An 18,941-nucleotide genomic window follows, 5' to 3' on the forward strand; every position below is an offset into this window, starting at 1 on the left:
ACCAAACAAAAAATTCTCGAAATTATAAATTTTTTCCTCGCCTCTTGCAGACATGGAGTCACTTCCCTCCCTGCAGAATCTACATGATGCTCTCATGAGTGACAGTAATCCCGACGCTGAGGAGGAGATGCTATCTGTGATGACCCACCTGTTGGTGTGCGCCATCGAAGATCCGGGCATTCCCAATCCCGGCCGCCACACCACACTCCTCGGACAATCGCTGCGCAACGCCGACATTACCAACTCCAATGTTTCGGAGATTCTACGCATTTATTTATACGCCACCGCTACCGGCGAAATACGCCAGCTACATGGCATAACAATGGATCGCGAGCGCGAACGTCGCATTCCCGATCATCATCAAGTGGACACCGAGACTTCCTCGCATTCGGGCAAGAACGCCGAATACTATAGATTGTTGCATGAGAACGAGACGTGGAAGTTATCGCATTCGCTCAAGAATCGTCCCTTCGTCGCATTGAATCCCACAAGAAAGGCACAAATACTGGCACATCTTTGCAACGATTTGCTCATGAATAAGGCTGTGTTGAAGCAGATCGATGGCAGCTTGGAGACATGCGCGCAAATGCGCAAGGAGAAGTATATGACCGACATGAAGGTGCGCAAGTACAAGGCACTGCATCAGCGCAAGGCGCGCATCGAGGCGTACGAGAAGGCGCAAGCTGAACGCGAGGCAGCCATGCAAGCGGCCATTGTAGCACAGCAGAAGGCCGACGCCGAACGCATACAAAAGGAGGCTGAGGCAGCCGCTGCGGCGGCGGCTGAAGCGGCCGCAAATGCAGCGGCGGCAGCTTCGAATGCCGAGAAGACAGAAAAGGAGCCGGGCGAGGAGAAGGAAGGTGACAGTGGCGACGCTGCTACTGACGCTGCAGTTGAGAGTACTAATGGTGGTGATGCAATGGCCAGTAGTAATGCTAACGATGCCGAAGTAACGCCGGAGAGTGCGATCGAGCACAATAACAACAGCAGTGTTACCAATAATGGCGATACCCCCCACAAGGAGGAGCAAGATTTAAAAGCTCCACAGCCTGAGAATATGGATGTAGATGGCGATGCGATTGCTTTGAATAACGGCGACGGCGAGAGTGACAACAAGGAAAAGCCATTGCCCATACCAGCCACACCAGACGTAGATGCTGCTGTTGCGGTCAATGACGGCAGCAATGTTACAGACGTGCCGCTGCCTCTACCGCCAATGTTGCCAACGCCATCGTTGCCCAGCGTTTTCGACAGTCTTAAATACGACGTGAGTCCCACAAAGAGCTACACCAGCGAAAACTCGGTTACGCCCAGTAAACAGCCAAAGCTAGATGACTCGGCGCTGGCTACACCTACCTATCAGAATGGCGTTGGCAGCATGCCCCCAGATAATTTGTCGGGCGTTTGTGCGCCAACGTCGATCACCAATGCAGCTACACCGTCCGAGTTGAGTAGCAACTTGCTGCCGAAGAAGACTGGCAACGACGACGTGCCAGCCGATGTGGGCATGGATGATGACCTCAGCGATCTGGAGTCGGAGATGACGAACGCTGACGAGGACGAGGACAATCGATTGAGTGCCGATGAGCTGCAGAAGAAGCTGGACAAGATATTGCGCGCGTCTATGAACTGCAAGGAGCTGCTCGAGAAGAGTACAAATCAGCTGCGCGCCACTTGTTTCGGGCAAGATCGTTTCTGGCGGCGATACTGGAAGCTGCCGAAGGCGGGCGGTATATTCATCGAGGCATTGGAGTCGGCACAAAACGACATTTTCCACTATCAGGAAGTGTTGGAGGCAGAGGCGGCAGAGAAGCGTGCAGCTAGATTGGCAAATGGTGAAACTGAGGCTAAGGATGAGTGCAAGGAGGAGGAAGAGACTGCAGCGGAAGGCACCAAGGTGGAGGGTGGCGATGAAAGTGTTAATGGGGACTGCAAATCGGAAAGTAAAATCGCCAGTGCTGCAGCCGATGAAGGCAAAATTGATGAAGCTACAGGGTTAGCCGTAAAGGAAGGGGATGAAAATATGCAAGTTGACAGCAGTGCTACGATGACGACGGCCAATACAGCTGCCTCGAACATCAACACCAATGGCAACGTGACAGGAGTCACATCCTCGGCAGTCATAGACGATGAGGACGATGATGTCGTGCTGACTAGCAAGGATGAGCCGGAGATTGTCGATTTGCGCGATGACGACGACGATGATGACGTTGTGCACACAGCCACTATTCCGGCGCCGGACATCTATGGCTTGGCTAAGAAGCCACATGTCGACGCCGCAACAATTTCCACTAAAACCGACTTTGAGGCGGAGATCAAAATACCCGCCATACCAGCGCAATTCAATGCAGCGATTGCCGCTGCTGCTGCCGCCGCCGCTGCTGCTGCTGCAGCGGCTGCCAATGCGAACGCGAATGCGAATGCGGCAAATGTAAATGCAATCGGCGAAAAAAACTGTGATAAGAATGAGTTTGCAATGTTGACGCCCTCGCCGTCGCCCATGGGAATGGCGATGCAAATACCGACAATGACGCCAACGCCTACAATGACGCCCACGTCTACGCCGACATCAACAGCCATGCCGTTGCCAATGCCATTGGCATTACCTTTGTCTCTGTCATTGCCGTTGCCGCTGCCATTATCAACGCCGGTGCAAGTGTGCAGCAACAGCACCGTGGTCAGCTGCAGCAACAGCATACTCAGCGTGCCCGGCATCAGCACCACTGCCGTTAGTAGCTTGGCTGGCTTTGATGTGAGCAGCACCACCGCAGCCACCATCGACAGCGTTGCGAAGGCAGAGGACTTAAAAAAGGAGGACGACTGCATTATTGTCTCGGCGACAAGCGGTGATGACGCACTCTTCAAACAGCCGGTAAATGTCACAGATAAGTGGTTTTCAATACTCGATCGTGAATTGCCATTGATGACGACCGAACCGTTGGACGAAGCCAGCCTCAAGGAGTATAAGATGGCTTTCGCAAATGTCTCATGCGACTCTCTCTTCCAGACGCAAAACAATCCGTGGGAGGTGCAGAATGTCGTTCAACATTTCAACGTGACTTTAGACGATTGCAAAGTGGACCCAGCCAAGTTTGTGCAGGAATGCATTCTGTCACTTTCCGGGCTGGATGAGAAGCAAATGGAAGCGAAGATACGTGAGTACGAGCAGAAGATGTTGCTGGCAGCGGCTGCGGCAAGTGAAAGCGCAGACGCCGAGGCCAACGAGGCATCACCGACAGAGTCAAAAAACTGCCTAGAGTCTCCTCGTCAGCGGCTGAAAAGTGAGGAAGCGGCGGAGAGCGGTGATGAGGAGGAGGACGAGCAAAAGTACGAGAGTGATTGCAAACCATCCACGTCCGCGGCAGCTGCGGCCGCCCACTTGTCATCGTCGCCCGCTATTAAAACCGATATGCCAGCGAAAAGTGAAGGCAACGAAGAGGAGCGCGCAGAAGACAGGAAGTTTTTTCCTTTATTGAATGACACAAAAATGGACTGTAGTAGCAGTTTGGAGTGTAAGCCGAGCAAAGACGCCATCGATGGTGCCGCCGCTGGTGAAGCCAAAGAGAACGACTTCAATACAGTCAGACTGGAAATACGCATGGATGATATCGCTGGCATGTCCATACAAAACCTGGCAAACATGTCGCTGCAAAATCTTGCCACATTTCTGCAATACGATGTGCAAACGCCGCTCTCCATGACGCCAGAAGAACAAAAGCTGTTGGAGAAAGTGAAGAAGGAGGGCTATCCCAAGAAGTTGGAGGGCGCCTATGTGCCGCGCGATCTGCGCTACGGCTGGTGGAAATTGGACACATTCGAAATGCTGCAACGCGTTATCGATTCGCTCGACCCGAATGGGTTGCGCGAACGCGACCTGCAAGATAACCTCATGCGCTTCATGCAGCAGGAGGATCCCAGCATTGGCATAAAGTATCCGCTGGCAAGCAAAGCCGGCGATAAAGTGTCCTATTTGGAACCCGACAAGCCACACGATTGGAATCCTAAGATAGCCAAGCGCACCGAACTAGCACTGCTCGATCAACTAGAAGCGTTGGAAGATAAAATCGCCAGCGCCTCAATGCAACTTAAAAATTGGCAGCTGCCACCGCGTCTCGAAAATGAGCTCAATCTCGAGCTGGAAGATATAACCGAGGAGGATTTTATCAGCATCATACCAATGCTACGTGAACGCATCATCGATCTGGAGGCCAACATCGAGCGTCGTTACTTGAAGCCGCCGCTTGGCTCTCAAACGGGTGATGCGCATTTAGCGGTGATCGCGCAGAATCAACACACCAGCACACAGACACAAAATTCGGCTGCCGCTGCTGCATTCCTCATACAAATGCAACAACAGCAGGCTGCTGCGCAACAACAACTCATCAATATGCAACAACAACAAACGCAGAATGTAATCAATGCATCGGCGTTCAATGAGCGCGCCATGGCAATCGCGGCGGCCAATGCGGCTGCAGCCGCTGCTGCTGCAGGCAATGCGAGTGGTGGTGATGCGTCGGGCGGCGGTGGCGGAAATACCGCCAATACCAGCGGCAATAATTCGGGTGGCGATTCGCCAGCGAGTAACTGCGACAGCGAAAAGGACGAGAAGGTGGAGAATATACCGAAGGGTTTGGCATCGTGGCGGGATGCAGTGTCGCGCTCGCACACCACAGCACAGCTAGCAATGGCACTTTACGTGCTTGAATCGTGTGTGGCGTGGGATAAGAGCATAATGAAGGCGGTAAGTGGATTTGCAAAAAGTGAGAAAAATGCAAAATAGAAATAACGGGAAAGATGAGCGGCGAATACTTTTGTTTGTATATTTTTTATTTTTATTTATTTTTTTTTTGTGGTATTTAAACGCCTTTGTGACACACACACACACACACATACAAACATGTGTACGACACGACTCCCAAATTGTGCTCGCTGCCATCGTTTGATGTAGGATTAATATGCTGTAATATGTTGTTGTTGTTACTTTTATGATTTTTATGTACTTTTTTTTTTTGGTTATTTTTTAATGCAGTTGATAGTTTTTTGATTTCTCACAAGAATTTATGACTTATTTTTGGTTTAAACTTTCATTTCATTATTGCCATTTTCTATCAACCTTATTCATACATATACATATATATGTAAGATAGAAAAGCATCAGAAAAAGCGTGAAGTCACACTATATATAGATGTATATATTGGGCTTTTAGAGAAGTTCAAATATTTCGAATAACTAATTCAAAACCAAGTATTGAATCCGAATGATTTGCTTTTCGAATCGCAATACAGAGTAGATCCCCTTCTAGATATTCGATCCACTGAAATTAGTTCCCAAATAGTAGTGTTGGGTTTACTTTTGAAAGTCGAGTCGGTCCAAGTTTGATCTGAAGGTCGCAAAAACCCTCATTTAGCCTCAGCTTTCGTCGGCCATATTTCTGCAGCGTTTTTCAAGCCGAACTAACAGCAATCAATGAAGCTTCAAGATGCCTAATCTTTTCTCCTATTAATATATGCATGCAGTAACTTCTGCTAGTTAAGCTGCTATTAAAGCTTTAAATTGTGACAAATCTACATGGAAGATTGTCATGGAATGCAGACGTACTCTAAATGAGCCGGCAAGGAGTTACGCCACTCATATTGTATGGGCAGATGAACTACAAACGAAAGGTATCTTACTGTCTGAGGGATGCCATGATAACCTAACCTAATCTAAGTTTCAAAGTCGAGTTTTAAATAGTATAAAAAAATTCAATTATATTGCAAGACGCAAATCGTCTTCGAGTCGGTCTCATCGAAAAAGGAAAGAGTGGGAGAACCTATGAGTACATGTGGATTATTCATGGACAGATGGGCCTCGAAGCTGCAATCTAAACACCTAGAATCACACATTATATTCAGCCCTGAGGAACACACGCACCTGACCTAACCTTACATTCAGTTTGCGTAAAATAAAAGCTTACAGTCATTTAGGTCAGGCAAATTTATTGTTTAATAATGTGAAGCGAAGACCACAAGATAGAGCCCTTCTCAAATCTTTCGAGTATTATAAACATATATGTACATATGGAGTATTATTTGCAAATTCATTTCATATCTGCCTGAATTGAATTTGAGATCAAAGCTCCTAAATTAAAGCATTATAACTTATTCCAAAGAAATTTCAGAGGTATTTCCTTTCTGAAGTTTAGACAAAATGAGTGCACATTTATGAAAAAAAGAAAACTTCGTATGGTATAAGGAATTAATATTTTTAAATAAAATAATCAATAAAGATACGAACATGATACATTTACACTCCGATGCACTTGAATAGGGACAATGCTTTTTCGCTGTTTTTTCTGGGCAAATTTTTTTTATTTAATTTATATTATTTTCAATTAAAATACAGTTCATTCTTCATAAAAAATCATAATAACACAAGTCTCAAAATTTGTAGAAAGATAAAACAAAATCATCAAAATAGTAATAAAGGGCAGGTTGGAGTAGCTGAAAATTGCCATTGATTTGTGAAAATTTTTTTAACTGATGCTCTCCCGCAATATTTTCCACATAAAAAAAATGCAAGAATGTGTTTTATGGACAAACTTGCGAAAGAGAGTCAGTAAAAAAAAATTTCAAAAATCAACTGTAATTTGTAGTTTATCCAAGCTTGCACTCAAAAAATCTACATGCAAATTCTAGAAAAAAATTTTAAATTTTGTTGAAAGTTTATAGATTTTATTTTTATTTTTTTCTACAAAGTTTCAAACTTCTGTTAGCATGGTTTTCATTAGGGAATAAACTGAAATTTTAATTGGAAAATAATGAAAAAAATAACTCAGAAAAACGACGAAAAACCGTTGTCCCTATTCAAGTGCTTGGAAGTGTATTAGGGTGCCTCACAAAAAAAGTTGCGGTTTTTTGATCGGAATTATAAAGTTTATTACATTTTTAAACTTCTGCCAAAATATTTCGGTATTTACGTGAGCTGGATCGATTTTGAAATACCTCCAAAAATCTCACCTTGATTTCGTTGATATAATTTTTATGCAGACTTGGAAAAAAATATTTCTTTAAAACTAATTTTATTTAGAAAACGCTCGTAGTTTGGAGTTACTTTCAAACGGGCAGAGCTCAAGTAAATTTTAATATTTTCGCGGATGTATTAAAATATAATACATTTTATAATTCCGATGGAAAACCCGAAACCTTTTTTGGTGCGGCACCCTAATGTAGGTATTTTGAGCTTATTTTTAATGATTATTTTTTTTTGTTGTGCCTTGGATAACCTTGGGAAGCACATTTTTACATCAGATTACATATAAATTTTGGTCCCGTTTGGAGACGGGTGTCGCACAAGGGGCAAAATTCAGATTCCTCTACGGAGACGCAAAAAATTCAAATTAATTATTTTTTTTTTTCATCTCATACCCAAAATCGATATAACGAGCCAATTTTTAACTTTTATTTTGCTTTGCAATGCCACATTCATTCATTGATTCATAATCCAGTAGAGAATTACAAATAGATATACTAGGCAAATGAAATACTAAATAAAATAGTGTTAGGTCCAACTAAATCGCTATCCCTAAATCTTTTACATTTTTGGTTTAAACTTTTTAATTACTTTTTTTTAAATATTATTTTTTCTTTAAACTTTGCTGAGCTTATATTTATTATTATTTGTTTTCAAGTAGTAGCTGGCTTAGCAAGTTTATTTAGTTAAAAATTCGCTACCCTGCTTTTTGTAGTAGTAGTTGCTGTCGCTTTGAAAAACAAAAAACAAAAAAAAATTTAAAATTGCCTGTCTCTCGATTTTAATCAAAATTCGTTAAAACTAATTGCATAATTTTTCTTTCTTTTTTCCTTTCATTTCTTTTTATAAACTTTGGTAACGCGATTAATTGTTGTTGTTTTTGAAACAAATTATATCAAAACAAAATTTAAAAACAAAATCAACTGAATACATAAATTTTAAACGAATATTTAATTAATATGTATGTATGTGAATGCCAATACATTATATACTCGTATATGTACTATGTGTAATGCGATTTATATATAACAAATTATTACAAAAATTCAAAAAATAAAATAAAATATGCGTCGAATATGCATTTCAACACGCTTTTTCTGTTCAATGCTTGCGCTCGCTCGTGTCGTTTGTTGCACGTTGCTATTTACAATAAAAAAAAAATAAATATCTAAAATTTAAAATTAATGAAACAAAAACTTTGTACTATGAAAACTAAAACACTGTACTAAATTTTGGTGAATTGTTATTTGGATAAATGATACACTGACATATGGCTTGTCATGCTTTTATGCTATTAAAACTACATGAACATTTCACTCATGCATTCCAACACTTGCTCACAATCACACATACATTCACTACCCACACACTGACCGCTAAAAAATATGACATTTGGCACTTTATGGTACGCGCCAATAGGAGCCAGCGAAATCGAAAAACGCAAAGAAAGATAAAAAGCCTAAAGCTAAGGAGAACAAAACAACCAAGACAAAGGCGACAGAAAAGAATGCGAAAGCGACCGCCAAAAGCACTCAAAAAGCCACCACTCCCAAGGCGGCAAAGAAAAATGTGCCTAAATCCAAAGCGATGACGAAAACGTCGCAAAGTTCCAAACGGTCAGAGGCGGCTGGCAAGCTAAAGAGTGAGAGTCAAAAGCCACAAGCAGCGGCTGAGAGCGCGTCCTCGAGTCAAGTAGCTCAGACTCAAAGCCAAACGCCTGCATTATTATCGCCTCAAACGCAACCAACGCAAGAAACGCAGACAACGCCATCCGCGCGCTTCAAATACCAACGCAAAGCAAAGACACCCACCAGCGGTTTTGTGATCAGTTATGCCGAGCCGCCGAGCCCCAATAGCGACGAAACGCCCACGGAAGAGTCTAGCAACAGCAGCGCGAGCGCTCGTGAGGCGCAACAAGCAGCGGCAACGGTGGCGGCAGCGGCAGCGGCAGCGGCGGTTGAATCGACAGCCTCACTGACGGCCAGCGAACGTGGCGCGGATACACAAAGTGGTGATGAAAAGCTGCAGCGGCAGCAGTCCACACCCAAGTCACACAAGCGCGCCAAATCGCACAAGCATAAGAAGAGCAAGAAGAAGAAGAAGCACGAGATGGAGGCGGGTAGTGGTGGTGGCGATGGCGATGGCGATGGTGAGGGGGAGGAACAAGCAGATGAGGTTGCAAGTTCATCACGCATGAATGGCGTTGTGATCGCTACGAGCTGCGTAGAAAATGGTGATGGCAGCGACATGGCCGCTAGCGCGGGTGGTGAGCATGAAGCTGGCGTAAAGCCGCCATTAACCACCACCATCAAATTCAATATGAGCGCGCAAAGCAAGCCGAATGTGAAAAAGACGAAAAACGCCAGTGGCGGCAAGAAGCACAAGCGGCGCAGATGAGTTTGCATGCAAAAGGAGCTAGGAAAATTCTTAAACTAAAAAAAAAAATTATCAACAACATAGTACAAATTCGTGTGACTCCCTCCGCCTATTCGTGGCTCGTTTTCTTCTTACACAATACACGTACAAGCGTATAGTCGTTTTTTTTTTAACTAAAGTAGTTTAATTATTATATGTAACTGTAACAACAACAACAACATTGAATAGTGTTAGGTAAAAAATAATAAAAAAATAATAAAAATTAAAATACAGCAAAAAATAAACAACAAAATTTAGGTATGTAGCTGCCACTAGTCAATGAGTACAAATGTCTGTATGTGTGTCTGTACACTAGCAAGTACAACTACAACTGTAGCAACAACAACATATAACATCAATCTCCTCCTCTTCTTCTTCCATCACGCATCTTCTCTCCGTCGTGTATCCTAATATTGCACCCATTTACAGTATTGCCAGTTTTGCACATCTGGCGAGAATGAGGACAAGCTGCTGCTATGCGACGGTTGCGACAAAGGCTATCACACCTACTGCTTCAAGCCGAAAATGGACAATATACCCGACGGTGATTGGTGAGTAATGGCATTTACTAATAAATAGAGTATTATTTATATACATGAGGGCGGATCGAAAAGAAAGTCGAAAAATCGACCCCATATTTACATCCATGTATGTAGTGAGGTATGTACATCTCTGAGTATATTGGCATGGCAATTCTGACAACTGTCTTTCAACTCACCGCAGTCTCTCGTAAGGCTAAATGAAAGATTTGCTAACGGGCAGGTCTTTGCTTTATTCTGTTTATCTTTTAGCAATAAGTTTTCTGAAGTTTTAATTAAATAAAGAAAAAAATAAATATTATAAGTTTTATATATATTTATTAAATATTATAAATTTCTTAAAATTAAATGCAACTTAAAATTTGTTTTCTATTTAAAACAAAGTCTAAAAATTCCAAAAAAAAAACAGTTTTAAAAATTTTTAAAACATTAAAATCTAAGAAATTTAAATTTAAAAAGCAACGGAAATTAAAAAAAAAAGCGGAAATACATAAAAAGAAAATAAAATTGTAAAAAAGGTTAATGTAAAAAAGAAAATAATTAAAATAAAAAAGGGAAAAATAAAATAATTTCCTAAAAAATAATTGGAATAAAAATAATAATTTTCTCTTTAAAAAGGAACAATAAAAATATTTTATTTTTAAATAAAGATCGGATATTAAAAATATCTAATAAAATAAAAAAAAACTCACGGTGGTCTCCAAAATAGCAGCTATAACTTCAACCGCTTAGACCTTGTTGCTTTTTCCATTTTTCCTAACAAACAAATCGTGATACAAAGCTCAGTAACATTGCTAAAAAGTAAAAGAATATTTAGATATATTAAAAAATCCAAATTTTTATTTTAGCAATAATAAAATATAAAAATTAAAAAAAAACTAAACCAAAATTTAATAGAAAAATAAAAATTCCGCTGCGCGAGGTTTCGAACCTCGAATCCCTCGAATGACTCGCCAATGCTTTGCTCAAGTGCTTTCTTCACTATAAAAGTTGGCAGGGGAGCTTTTTTGTAAGACTTTCGTGCCAGAGTAAATCAAATCTTTTAAATTATCTTGCCTACTACCTTTTTAATAGTCTTACAAAAGACTTTCAACTGTCGTTCGCTCAAAGTTTCGTTTCCTCGACTATTCTCTCTCTACCTCTTGCCACATACAGCAACTTTTTCGCAGCGATTTAAGGTTAATATTGAGATTAAGGCTAGTTTTAAGATTATGATTAAGATAGCGACTGCAGAAGGAAATGAACAAGAAATGCATCGAGAAACGTTTCACTTCCGCAATGTAGATCAGGCGCACTAATTTTTTTAGCGTTTTTTAATTACCTTTTGCACTGTCCAGCTCGAAGTCGTCATTTAGTTATTTCTTTGTATTTTTATTTTCTTATTTGTTCTCATCAATAATTTTTAAACCCTCTGCCATTTTCTTTTTTTATTCCGCACCTTTTTCAGGTATTGCTATGAATGCGTCAATAAGGCGACAAATGAGCGCAAATGCATTGTTTGTGGCGGTTTGCGACCAGCGCCCGTCGGCAAAATGATCTATTGTGATTTATGTCCGCGCGCCTATCACGCCGACTGCTATATACCGCCGCTGCTGAAGGTGCCGCGTGGCAAGTGGTATTGCCACGGCTGCGTCACGAAGGCGCCACCACCGAAGAAGCGAACCAGCAGTAAACCGCGACGTGACCGCGATTCTTCGAAACGACGGGATCGCCATAGCAATTCATCGTCGTCGTCGAATGTTGATATCCAGCAACAACAACAACAACAGCAGCAGCAGCAGAACCAGCAGCAAAATCATCATCAGCAACAACAGCAGCAGCAGCCACAACAGCAACAGGTTGCGGTTCTAGCGCAGGCGCAGGCCATGGCAGCTGCCTCGGCGGAACACCACCTGCACAATTCATCACAGCTTTCGCTGAATTCGTCGCATGACGAGTCAATGAACTCGCTACCGACGCCGCTCAGGTAGGTCGCTCAGGCAGCGCCGCATGTCACGCCTGACGTTACTAACCCGCCTCTGGTATTTGCAGTCCGACGCATTCGATTGCTTCCACCTCGTTCGATGAACATCACAATAATTCGATCGATGCGATGCGTTTCCAGACACAGCAACAACAACAACAACAACAACAACAGCTACAACAACCACCACAACAACAGCAGCCACAACAACAAATGGTTGGCGGCAATGCTGCATTGGGAGGAATGGGTATGGGGGTAAGCGCTGATTTAGGTGTTGGCGCGCCAGTAGGTATGCTGCCAGATGCAAATGCAGCGGCTGACACCACACCACCAGCACTAAATAACATCCACGGCACACATTTGACTAACAACGATTACACGGCAACGGATGCCTGCGCAGATGGCGCTCAGTCAGCGCCGGTCTTACATTCGATGCCTAGCGCCGACTTGCCGCTTGCGGTGCCAATTTACAACAGCGTAGCACCCGACTCAAGCATTCAAAGCTATGTAACAACTCAATCACAACTGCCACAGTCTTTGCCCGATAGTGGCACGTTATTTCCACACTTGACGCCAACCCTACCAACAGTAAGTACCGCGACTGGTGGTATAGGCAATATGAGTGCCACTAACTACCTGCAACTAACGCTCAGTCAGCACCATCAGCTTGCCCAGCTGCAGATGAATAGCAATGGCATAATGCAGCTACCTCCGCTACCGCCGCTGCCGTCTTACAACACAGCCGCTCAGTCGCCGTTGCCACCGCCATCGCTGCTGCCGCCCACCAGCGCCATTAGCACTTCGCCACAACCCTCTGCATTGCTACCGCTCATAATGCCGCCAACTTCCATTACAGCGCTGAGCCAACAGCAACAACAACAGCTGCAGCAGCCACAACTATCGCCGCTAATGCAGTCATCGATTATGTCGCCGCAGCAAAGCAGTAACCATGCACCCACAGCTGCCATGCAGTCGCCACGTGCCAGCACACCTACTTTGCACTCGCCTCAAACGATGGGGTCCTACTCGCAGTCACAGTCGCCGGCAGCGCATCAGTTTGGTGCGCTCTCGCCAATGAGTCAATGTGGCACACCTCAGCCATTGGCGCCGCCGCCCTTGAACATACACGCCGTTCAAGAGGCGAAGGAGAAGCTGAAGCAAGAGAAAAAGGAGAAGCATGCAACGAAGAAGCTCATAAAAGAGTTGGCTATCTGCAAGACATTGCTAGGGGAAATGGAGGTAAGCAAGCGTGGTGCGGTAGAAAAGTTGTGAGAGGAGTTTTTGTTTTTTTTTTTTAATTTTCTCATCTCTTACAGCTGCATGAAGATTCGTGGCCATTTTTATTGCCAGTAAATACTAAACAGTTTCCGACTTACCGTAAGATTATTAAAAATCCCATGGATTTGTCCACAATCAAGAAACGCATACAGGACTTAACGTGAGTAATATTATCTTTTGCATTTTTTTTTTGTTCGTGGAAAACCTTTCACTTTGTTAGGGTTAAAGGGAGTTAATGAGCTAAGAGTGTTTAGTAAAGAAACAGGCACGAAATTACCATAAAATACTAAGATAAATCCGAGGCCAAATGCAAATCGAAAGTCGCGAAGACGTTTCATTTTGACTGTCGGGTCTATGCTATAGGATCCAGATTTATTTCTACCAAAGGATTGTTCCTTCAGCAGCATTACAAATAACCTTATTTAGGGAATTTTTATGCTGGAGACGAACCCGACAAAATTCGCTATTTTAGCCGACAGTTCACACTGCATGCTCCGTCGGTTTATATGTCTAAAGGTCGTGTGACGAGAAAGCAGTAGCACCTCCCAAAATCCTAGTGTGCCCCTTCCTTTCACTAGCCAGGAAGTTCAAGTGGCCACTGGAAAGCTAAAAGTCTTGAAAACAATTGGCCCTGACGGACTATGCAAGTTGATGCTAAAACACTTGAGTTCGGTGGGATTTGCATAATTCACAATGTCTCTCAATTTATCGTCGTACCCGACAAAGGAAAAGCGTCAACTGCTTCGATAGATCCGCGTAACTCTGGCGCATACAAGTTCTGAATACTGAAGTAGGTTAAAGACCTGATATGGGCCTGGCGTTGGTCGCTCTTGACGACATCTCTCTCTCTCTCTCTCTCTCTCTCGACAATGCTTTATAAGCCACTGTTTATTAAAATCTCGTCTCTCTTTCTTTTCACAGCTATAAAAGTCGTGAAGACTTTTGCGTCGATGTGCGCCAAATATTCGATAATTGTGAAATGTTCAATGAGGATGATTCGCCGGTCGGCAAAGCGGGTCATGGAATGCGCAAATTTTTCGAATTACGCTGGACTGAGTTGACTGATAAGCACTCATGATATCAAATGCATCACCACCTCAAGTATTCTAGTGATTAAGAGAAGCAACAAACAAAAAAAAAAAAAACAGAAATAAAAGCAAAATGGGAAGCAGAACCAATTAATTAAATAGAAATAAAAATAAAATGTTGCAACAGTGAAATTCCAATTTAGTTGAGAAAAATGAGATTAAGAAAACAGGAAAATGGAGAATGCAAGCAAAAACAAAAAAAAAAAAGAAATCAGTCATTTTTAAATATTCAGCAAAAATTATTGCAAATTAGAGTTCTTATTAGAAAAAAAGTCAAAAGTTTTAAGCAAAAAAAAAATAATAAAGAAATAAGACATTTTCGGCACTCCCAAAAACCTAAAGAAAAAATATAACTCTGGCTAAGCATACATACATATTATTGTCTAGAAGCATGAAGTGAAAAATTGAAGACATTGCAGGCATTGCAGTCCGAGTCACAACACAATAATGAAGCAGATGCTAAAGAAAACAACTATCAGTAATGTGGTATTTATAAATATATACAACCTTACATACATACATATACTTATACATACATACATAGTTGATTAGGTAAGCAAAGTTGATAATAACTAATGTATTATTTTCAAAAAAGCAAAAAACGAAAAATTGTAACGAAATATATCAGCAATCATGTAAAAGGCTAAAAATAATTGCATAAATTTGCGCAGAGAAGTGTAAAACATAAAACTTAATGCAAAGAGAGAAAAAAATCATAATAATGAAACAAAAAAGTATTTTAAATTTTCTTGTAGGCAAATGCTAGTGTAGATAGTTGTGGCAGTGTGGGCCATAAGTGTAAGAAATATTTTTTTTTTTTAATTATTGAATTTTTAACCACGAAAATGTGTTGTTAAACGAGTACTGTTAAGTATGTTGAGCTTGAGCTTACTTTTGAAATTAATTTTTATTAAAAGAAAAAGTTATTTATTATATTGAGACAACTGCGCTTTGAATAGTCGGATTTTCAACTTTGCTATAGAACATATTTGCCGATGTTATTTATTTTTTTTTTTTTTTGTAGCAGAGGGTTCAAACCTTTGTCTTCTCGTATTAATTCCATTAGTCGCTTTTCTCCTCATTTTTTCTAAATAACATACTCAAATTTGGGATCCACACTGTATGTAGTTTGTAAAATGTATACTTATAGTTTTCTTACCACTCAATTATTTGTTGAAAATACGCCGAAACGTAATAGAAGACTCGGTGCATACGCTCACACATAATCGCGCACACAAGCTTTGGCACAAACAACAGCTGTTTAGGTTTTGAAAATCAACTACCAGCATAAATGCTCCAAATGTATTGCATACTTTTCAATAGTTTAGAATAGTTTGTACTTCTAAATGCCAATAATTTAATAGGCTGGCTTACACACACAAGATATCACCAACACACCCATGCTATCACAAACACACAAATGCTGCTCACAAACGCGCCGCTCGAGAGAGCAGATCGATTTGTGGGCAAACAAAAATATTGTATATAGAAAAAAATCAATTTTAATAATTATGAAAAATTAAGCTTGTATTGAACTTAAAGAAATGCACTCATATACACATTCATGCATACATACATACATACATATAAGTACATATAAATTGCATGTATACAATATACACCCAACGAAATGATAAATTATAGTTGCGTGAAAACCATACATACATACATACATAAATATCTAATATACATATATATATATATATACTTATATACATACGTATTAAAAGCAAATCGTTTTAGTTGACATTAGTAGCGAATAACTTTAAGCGAATATGATGAAAAGCAAAAAAATTCAAAAAAAACACCTTATATTAATAATAATAAGTAAATATTTAACATTAATAAAGTGAAAAATTGTAGAAACGAAATTTAATTTAATTAAAAACTAAAAGTATTTTCCAACTGCGCAACTGCACTGAATAATATGAAATGGCAAAAAAGTGAACAAATAGATTAAAGATTATTTAACCAATTATAAAAACACAAAACACTACATTTGATGAGTATTTTTTAAAGTTAATATTAAATTTAATTATTTTACGATAACAAGGTATATATTTTAGTGTAACTCTGACACGGACAAGGAAACTGGCACTGGTGGGGCAAACAAAGGCAAAAAACCCAAACAAAATATATGTAAAAATTAATTAAAAATCGTAGAACATGCTAAGAAAACAAGAAAACGCAAGAGCGTACAAAGGCGTAGACACACTTCTGCGCTACGTCTCGCCCACTATCGCCACAGATTCCAACACCACTTGCTTGCTACTCCCTAATCTCGGAACACCTTACCCAGCAACCAGAGTCCTACCAAAAGATAACTCAAAACTGAAAGCAACTCAATTTGCTTGGAAAAATAGCGCAAAAATCAAGCGAGTCGCCTAAGCGCGCCTCCTTTTCAATGCATAAACACAAATTTCAATTATGACACGTACACACACACACACAACTACAGTATTTTAATGAATTTCTTTAGATTTTTTATTATTTTTTTTGTATCTAAATATTTTATCATTTTATATGTACTATGTATACATTTTAATGCTTTTATTTGAAAACTAAACTAATGACAGTAATTTAAGTGAAATTAAAATAAAAAGATGAAAGATAAAGGTAAATAACGTATCTACATAAATGAAATGAGATCAATACATACTCATTAATTCTTACTTGTAGCTCAACGTTTTTGTTTCATAGCACACGAATGCATCATCAAGACTGTGCTGCTACAAACATACTTACTTCATATACATACATATTTGTAGTGTACAGTGCGCGCAAATTGCAAATGAATACATATGAAAATGGTAAAAGAAAAAACAAATTTGTGAATTTTAGTTTTTAGCTCTAATATTTTCAATGTTTATTATATGTATGTATACATACATACATATATTATGTAGAGAGTGACCAGCAAAGCAAAATAACAGTAAATAAGAAAAAAAAAATGAACACAAATGAGCGTAATTGTATTTGTATGTATGTTATAATACTAATTTTGTACTTAGTTTTGTAATTTTTTTCACTAAGTATTAGTTAAGTTGCAATCCTAATTTGTGTAAGTTCATAAGTAATTATAATATAATTAAGATATAAAATAAATTAATTGAAATATACATAAAAAAAAATGGTTGGATGAGATGTGTTTGCTTTTTTCACAAAAACTTCCAAAAACTTTGGTGAAGGCTGCTCGATTGATAGTGAGCTATGGTATTTTTTTTTTTAAATAAGGAACATTAAATAAACAAAAGAAAAATGGCCAACTGTAAAAAAACAAAAATTAATATCGCGTTACTATTTATTTTCTCGCCACCGTATATACAGTGGCCCAAACAAGTGACCACGTGTTGATTTTTTTTTTAAATATTCATAATGTTTTTCTCTCTCTAAGCTTTAACCAAAAACATATACATAAATCACAGTTTCAAAATCTCAACTTTGAAACTGAATCTGTGGAACACTTGGGTATGATTCTACAAATAATGAAGTTTGACTATTTGTCAAAAATTTGCGCCTTAAACTATGCCGCTATGATTTATATGGTTTTGAATAAAGCTTGCACGATATGCCGAATTTCCACTAGGCATTGAAATGACAACAAATGTCTGCCATTTAAAAAAATGCCATGTGGAAATGATCTTAATGATTATTTTTTTAATGTAATGACACGATTATTTTTTAATGACCGACTTTGTCATTTGTCATTTTTGCCATTTAATGCCTAGTGAAAATCCAGCAATACTTTTGTAGAAAAATAACAAAAAAATTTTGCTTGAAACCCGTTACGAATATTGAAGAAAAATCATCATGTGATCATATGTTTCAGTCACTGTACATACATACATGATCGCTCCTCAGCAACAAGGGGTGTCCCAGAATTTTCAAATCGATTTATGAAGACTTATAACTAGCAGCGCCGGTGTCAGGAAGGAGTGTCCTTTTCGCAACAGATCTAGGTGAAGTATTGAGCACAAATCGAGGGTTGCTGCGTTAGGTCCGCCAGAATCTCGTTGTAGATGCTGAAAAAAGTAGATTTGCCGGAAGTCAAATGCCTCTTCGTAGCTGTAAAAGGTCAGGCTATTATCCTCTTGATCAGTGATGCTCAGAGATAGTTTTTACTATATGCACGACCATATAAATTCTAAATAGAGCTTTAAAGAGTTCCGCCCGCGGGCGCTGTTTTGAGCATCACTGCTCTTGATGTTAGCAGTGGGTATGATCGTCTCCCTTCTGCAATAAGGTAGGAAGGCGGATCTTGTGAACTCAGCCGACTCATCACATTCTCGAAAACTTAAACAACAATATCGATTCTTGGAGAATGGTATAGGGTAATACCACTCCTATATTTAGTGGCAAAGATCACCACGGACATATAATTGAGATGCTGAACCATCGTCGACCAAGCGAGAGGAGCCTATGGCTCGTTATCGGACTGACAAACCTAGTATGTCCAATATTGCTGGCAGGGACAACATGACTCCAACCAGGGGAAGATTTATCGTAGACGCAGAGCGGATCTTTGGCCTCGGGTTTTCCCAATCGGATGATGAAGGTGACAATATTATACGGCACATCTAGGGGTTGAGTAGTGCTGATAATCAGAGAACGTATAGTTATGAGAAGATGCAAATCGTAAATCTGCT

General features: G+C 40.3%; 1 protein-coding gene across 1 annotated transcript in view; it reads left to right on the forward strand.

The window, feature by feature from the left end:
* LOC118743163 overlaps positions 1-16,100 on the forward strand; it is an 87,085-nt gene extending 70,985 nt beyond the window's left edge. The window contains exons 16-21 of the mRNA XM_036475695.1: positions 51-4,741; positions 9,857-9,978; positions 11,414-11,932; positions 11,998-13,168; positions 13,246-13,367; positions 14,129-16,100. Of these exons, the coding sequence (XP_036331588.1) occupies positions 51-4,741; positions 9,857-9,978; positions 11,414-11,932; positions 11,998-13,168; positions 13,246-13,367; positions 14,129-14,285 (6,782 nt within the window). The 3' untranslated portion in view covers positions 14,286-16,100. The remainder of the gene's footprint in view (positions 1-50; positions 4,742-9,856; positions 9,979-11,413; positions 11,933-11,997; positions 13,169-13,245; positions 13,368-14,128) is intronic.
* The last annotated feature ends 2,841 nt before the right edge of the window (positions 16,101-18,941 follow it).

Source organism: Rhagoletis pomonella, unplaced genomic scaffold, assembly GCF_013731165.1.
Source record: "Rhagoletis pomonella isolate Grant_MI unplaced genomic scaffold, Rhpom_1.0 Rhpom_scaffold_00007, whole genome shotgun sequence".
Taxonomy (NCBI): domain Eukaryota; kingdom Metazoa; phylum Arthropoda; class Insecta; order Diptera; family Tephritidae; genus Rhagoletis; species Rhagoletis pomonella.